The sequence below is a fragment of the Odontomachus brunneus genome, unplaced genomic scaffold (genome assembly GCF_010583005.1).
Source record: "Odontomachus brunneus isolate Ranch 3 - 2012 unplaced genomic scaffold, Obru_v1 Obru_scaffold_185, whole genome shotgun sequence".
NCBI classification, from domain to species: domain Eukaryota; kingdom Metazoa; phylum Arthropoda; class Insecta; order Hymenoptera; family Formicidae; genus Odontomachus; species Odontomachus brunneus.
Genome location: NW_022639635.1, coordinates 277,901 through 284,803, shown reverse-complemented (window position 1 = coordinate 284,803; position 6,903 = coordinate 277,901). Strand labels below are relative to the sequence as shown.

At 36.4% G+C, this 6,903-nt stretch overlaps 2 protein-coding genes across 2 annotated transcripts in view; both read left to right on the top strand.

The window, feature by feature from the left end:
- LOC116851665 overlaps positions 1 to 758 on the top strand; it is a 2,354-nt gene extending 1,596 nt beyond the window's left edge. The window contains exon 2 of the mRNA XM_032831317.1: positions 51 to 758. Coding sequence (XP_032687208.1) covers positions 51 to 544 — 494 coding nt within the window. The 3' untranslated portion in view covers positions 545 to 758. The remainder of the gene's footprint in view (positions 1 to 50) is intronic.
- The window catches only part of LOC116851666 (tachykinin-like peptides receptor 99D), a 372,095-nt gene that overhangs the window by 121,883 nt on the left and 243,309 nt on the right, over positions 1 to 6,903 (top strand). The gene's annotated exons all lie outside the window — the stretch shown is intronic.

The following is a 6,903-nucleotide window of genomic DNA, read 5'->3' as shown; positions in this document are numbered from 1 at the left end:
AAGGGTGAGTCTTGCCATTTCCAAAGTTCGGCAGTTTTTACTAAAGAGATTTGTTCTTGATAATATTGGTTTTCAGGCTATAACTCGAGAGGAATATATAATGAGACATATAACACCTTTTGCAAACGATTTATATAATCCCCAGGCAAATATTCCGAAAGTGATTGCTTATATTGACGGGACTTATTCTTATATTCACAAAAGTAGCAATTTTTGTGTTTTACGACAAACGTACTCGATGCATAAAGGTCGACATTTAGTAAAACCTGCTCTCATAGTTGCTCCAGATGGGTACATACTAGCTATTCAGGGCCCTTACTTTTCTGACTCTTGTAACAATGATGCCCAAATGCTAAACAATGAGTTTCAACGTGATGCGGAAAATATAAGAAGATGGTTTCACGATGGCGACATTTTCATATTAGATCGTGGATATCGAGATGCCCAGCCATTACTTCGCGAATTAGGTATTGAGTATAAAATGCCAGCCTTTCTTGGACGTAACCAGAAACAACTATCCACCGAAGAAGCTAACGAGTGGTAACAAAAACAAGATAGATAGTTGAAGCTAGCAATGGGCATATTAAGTCTATGTTCAAGTTTTTTGGTCATGCAGTTATAATGCCTCATCTTCATCATCTCGGTGAATTCTATAACTGCGGGTGCTTTAATTAACAGATATCATCCTTTAATTTTAATGGAAGGAGTTAATGCAGAGTTAGCAAGAGAACTTCTGGATAAGTCGAGAGAGGTTAATATTGTGCAAGCGCGAGTTGAAGCAGAAAGGATGTGCTACAGAAATGCACAATGGGTACATCTGCACGAGGGACAGTTACGTGACTTTCCACGCCTGGCATTAGAGTGTTTACGAGATTTGACCGTCGGTATATTTCAGGTTTGCCTAGCAAGATCTTACATTCAAGATAAGATGCAGCGTGATGCACAAGAAGAGTTTCAATTGGATTCGCTATTTGACGAACCAGGCTTCCTAAGGGTGCAACTGTTTTCACGGTTTCGTAATGCAACGAAATATCAAATATTTATAGCTTACGATATGAGAGATGAAGACGACGTAGATGATGGGAGGGAGGCGATATTAGGTTATTACTGCACCTGTAAATCAGGCACAAGAACTGTGGGTACATGTGCGCACGTAGCCAGCGTATTATGGTATTTAGGATATGCGCGACACCAACCCAACGTTCGTTACCCCTCTTCATCAATATTAAATAAAATATTAGATGCTGTGCAGAGACCACCACAACAGGATCTGAATGTTGAGGAAAATGAGTGATATGGAGTATAATGAAATAAGTGATTTTAATTGTGTATTAATTAAAATCACTTATTTTATTAAGCCACACACACACACACACACACACACACACACACACAGCAGAGAGGATTTGGAGTCATTAAATACTGCGGGAGTGACGAACCGTCGGGTCCTTATCTCTGCTGACACACAAACATATACACACGAACGCGCACACACAGACACACACACACACACACACACACACACACACACACAAGTGCGCGCGCGGTACCAGCTCCCTACCACGTCCATGTCGTTGGTCCTGGGTTATGCCAAGAGTAGGGATATATAATGTACTCGCAGATCCTAATTTTTCGTGTTTGACTGGCTGTAGCTCAAAAACTGTCCATTATTTAGCTTTGTGCCCATTACACTTTTTGTTCAGTAGGTCATAAACTACAACATATTAAAAAATTAGCCGATTTCACCGAGGTCCAATTTCCTATATAATTTGTGCGGGGTCCTTTAAAGAACTGCTTTTTATGTACACCTAAATATTTACAATATCGAAGTTCAACATATAAAATTATTAACAAAGAAACTCGTTTTTAGTCTTTAATATTATTTTGTAAAAAAGATGTGATATAAAGACGAAATTACTTAAAAAAAAAAAAATTCAAGTGCACGCGCCTTAGCATTCTTTGTTTTTACAAAAAGAAAATCGTTATAAATAAATTGCAACAAAAGCTCAGCTAAGAGATATTTAAAAAAATATTAAAACAAACAACCTTATTTAGATCAATTGTACTCTCGCGAATACTCTATTGAAAAATAAAGACAATTTTATACTCTCTACAAAAGTAATGTTATCAAGAGATGAATACCTTTGTGTATACCACGCGCTGTGAAATAGGTTCATATATATCCTATATTCTGTATATGTTGCTATATATTATATATCTATACGATGTCCTATTTTAACTTAATCGTTAGTTACAAATTTCAGAACGGAATTTTTAAATTTGAGAATTAATACATTTAATAATAAAATCTAAAAAATCTAAAAGACTGTTGATTTTTCGAAGTTACGATTCACCATTTTGCATCATTTTTAATTCTACAATGCTTACGAATTACGCAATATAATTACGCGAACAAACCTCGACCTTGCGTTCCAAAAATCCGGGAGTCGGGACACAAAAACGCTGGGCGCGCGCAAAAATCGGACAAGTCGCGCATTCTTTGTGACGGATTTGAACGACTTTAGAGAAGTATTATCGAGGAAGTGAGCTGGTCAGCGCGTCCCGTGGATTGTGTCCTCCAAACTCATCTCACCGACCCGTGGGAGAAGGAGCAGAAGAACAGTGCGGGACCGGAGAACAGTGTGCACAGTTTTACTCCGCTTACAGCATGACGTAGGCCACGCACACAGCGAGCGACCGAGTCCGTGAGCGGCGGCTCGACAGCGGCGCGCAGGAGGGGATACGCGTATACGGCTGCTTGCCGTGTACGCGCTTCGACCGAGCTATAATATATGTCGGTCGCGTACACTATAGCTATCGTTCGGGGAAGAAAGAGGCAGCAAATGCATGCTCGGAAAAGAGAGAGCAGACGGCCGGCGTGAAACTTATGCTTATGCTGTTTGTCGTTTCTCGCCGTGCGCGCACTTCCTTCTCGCACCTATTAATTATACAAATATTTAAATTACATACAAATGTGTTAAATATTAAACATCAAAATATTAAGAATAATAAAAAGATAAATGCATCCGCTTTTCATAGATCATTAATATAGATTATTAATGATCAGATCCAAGCCGATGTTAATAAATATATCTATCCATATAGTTCGTCCTATACTTTCCAACAAATTTATTCGTTAATAATTTGAATTGCACAATAATTATTGCGAAAATTGAAAATAATAAAAGATTTTTCTCTTGAATTTAATTTTCTTCATCCGCGCACATAGAAGTTTAGCATTGTCAAATGTCCTCTGTTATCTATTACAACTGTTGTATAGATTATTTTAGAAAATAATATCTTTTCACATAACTTTACATAAGTGTCATTTATTACCCAGTAAGCAAATTGAGCGCAGATTGCGCGCAGATTGGCAGCAAATTTGATAAAAAATCCACAGCAAAACCATAGCCATCTGTGTCTACATTAGGCTACGGTTTTGGCGACAGATCTTGCTGTCGGGCAATTGGTGCCAAATTTGCAGCAAAAACCACACAAAGCCTGCAGCGCAGCAAGGTCTGCGCGGTTTCTGCCCCCAATCTACCGTCAAATCGCTACAAGCTCTGCGCGGTTTTTGCTACAAATCTGCAGCAATTTTCCGACAACAAGCTCTGCCGCATATTTGGCGGCAATTTGACAGCAAGATTTGATATAACAGATCCTGCATCAAATTTGTTATCTATTTGCCATCAAAAGTTGATAGCAAGCTCTGCTCGAAATCTGTTCGCGCAGGTTTGGCTATCTGGGTATTTACACATGCGCGCGCGTGTGTGTACATATGTACATATACATATAAACATATATATTAATATCATATATCATAATTTATTTTTAACGGTAACTTGTTTAGTTTGCTTTGTTAATTTTTAATTTAATTAAAGAGAAAAATTTATTTATTCAACTTTGGTAAACTGAAATCATACTCTACTGTAATAATTCTTGGATAAGTTTACAAAAATATTTATTTAAAAAGACCTTCCACACTTTTCTTATCACTGTGCAACGGAATATAAAAAAAGTGTAACAGAATATAAAAGATAGTAAAAAAGCATTTTCTATTTTATTATAGTATTGTAATATATCATTATTCGTGTTGTAAATATTTGCATTATATTAATTAAAGCATTAAAGATAACAACCAAATGGAATGTAATGTTGCGATAACAATAATATGGACATATTCGAAAAGGTACAAAGATAAATTTCGAAAAGATAAAACATATATTTATAAATTTTTCAAATTATAATTTACACAGATAAAGAGGGAAGGGCGGGTTACGTCTTTAAATCTCGTGAAATTGCCGAACCACGAAGTTGTTATTTTTTTTGGCTACAACACTCGCACGCACATATACGAGCAGGGCTGCATTCAGAATCATCGCCCGGGTGCATCCAAATATCGTTTTATCCTTGTTTAACAATTGATAAACAAGAAAGATAAAATATGATTCAAAAGTTATGACAGATGATGAAATCGTGGTTCATCATTCCAGCAGTTTTTTTTGTAATCAAAATTCTTTTCATCAGGGCTTTCAGAATCATCGCCTGGGTGCACCCAGATATCATATTTTATCTTTCTTGTTTATCAATTGTTAAACAAGGATAAAACGATATTTGGATGCACCCGGGCGATGATTCTGAATGCAGCCCTGCTCGTATATGTGCGTGCGAGTGTTGTAGCCAAAAAAAATAACAACTTCGTGGTTCGGCAATTTCACGAGATTTAAAGACGTAACCCGCCCTTCCCTCTTTATCTGTGTAAATTATAATTTGAAAAATTTATAAATATATGTTTTATCTTTTCGAAATTTATCTTTGTACCTTTTCGAATATGTCCATATTATTGTTATCGCAACATTACATTCCATTTGGTTGTTATCTTTAATGCTTTAATTAATATAATGCAAATATTTACAACACGAATAATGATATATTACAATACTATAATAAAATAGAAAATGCTTTTTTACTATCTTTTATATTCTGTTACACTTTTTTTATATTCCGTTGCACAGTGATAAGAAAAATGTGGAAGGTCTTTTTAAATAAATATTTTTGTAAACTTATCCAAGAATTATTACAGTAGAGTATGATTTCAGTTTACCAAAGTTGAATAAATAAATTTTTCTCTTTAATTAAATTAAAAATTAACAAAGCAAACTAAACAAGTTACCGTTAAAAATAAATTATGATATATGATATTAATATATATGTTTATATGTATATGTACATATGTACACACACGCGCGCGCATGTGTAAATACCCAGATAGCCAAACCTGCGCGAACAGATTTCGAGCAGAGCTTGCTATCAACTTTTGATGGCAAATAGATAACAAATTTGATGCAGGATCTGTTATATCAAATCTTGCTGTCAAATTGCCGCCAAATATGCGGCAGAGCTTGTTGTCGGAAAATTGCTGCAGATTTGTAGCAAAAACCGCGCAGAGCTTGTAGCGATTTGACGGTAGATTGGGGGCAGAAACCGCGCAGACCTTGCTGCGCTGCAGGCTTTGTGTGGTTTTTGCTGCAAATTTGGCACCAATTGCCCGACAGCAAGATCTGTCGCCAAAACCGTAGCCTAATGTAGACACAGATGGCTATGGTTTTGCTGTGGATTTTTTATCAAATTTGCTGCCAATCTGCGCGCAATCTGCGCTCAATTTGCTTACTGGGTAATAAATGACACTTATGTAAAGTTATGTGAAAAGATATTATTTTCTAAAATAATCTATACAACAGTTGTAATAGATAACAGAGGACATTTGACAATGCTAAACTTCTATGTGCGCGGATGAAGAAAATTAAATTCAAGAGAAAAATCTTTTATTATTTTCAATTTTCGCAATAATTATTGTGCAATTCAAATTATTAACGAATAAATTTGTTGGAAAGTATAGGACGAACTATATGGATAGATATATTTATTAACATCGGCTTGGATCTGATCATTAATAATCTATATTAATGATCTATGAAAAGCGGATGCATTTATCTTTTTATTATTCTTAATATTTTGATGTTTAATATTTAACACATTTGTATGTAATTTAAATATTTGTATAATTAATAGGTGCGAGAAGGAAGTGCGCGCACGGCGAGAAACGACAAACAGCATAAGCATAAGTTTCACGCCGGCCGTCTGCTCTCTCTTTTCCGAGCATGCATTTGCTGCCTCTTTCTTCCCCGAACGATAGCTATAGTGTACGCGACCGACATATATTATAGCTCGGTCGAAGCGCGTACACGGCAAGCAGCCGTATACGCGTATCCCCTCCTGCGCGCCGCTGTCGAGCCGCCGCTCACGGACTCGGTCGCTCGCTGTGTGCGTGGCCTACGTCATGCTGTAAGCGGAGTAAAACTGTGCACACTGCCGGAGAAGGCCAGCCTCGCCGATGGTCGCTTTTTAAACGGTACGCAGGTAACGGCTCTTTAATTTTCGCTAACAAAGAAATGTTATCGTTCCGATCTCGGCTGTCGCTGACGATGTTTGACATTATAGGACAATGTCGAACGCGGTGAAGAGAGACGGAAGAGGAGGTTTCAACCGAGACCGATACCGCAGACCGGAGACTGGCGCACAGTGAGTCGAATACGGAGAAAAACGGCCAAAATTGGAAAAAAAATTCGTAATATGTACTCATTAATCATCAATCTGCTTTCTAAAATATCTGAGTACTTATTGTAATGATATTTTATTAAATAATATTGCAACTAAATAAAAATAAATGAAATTTTCACCCAATAAGTTGGCATCCTGGAAAAATTGTATATAAATACTATTGAAAGGAATCATGTTACATATCGCTAATGAAAAACCAGGGAAATTTGATCGAAAGAATAGATCATCTTCTATCTTATATATATATATATATATATATATATATATATATATATATATATA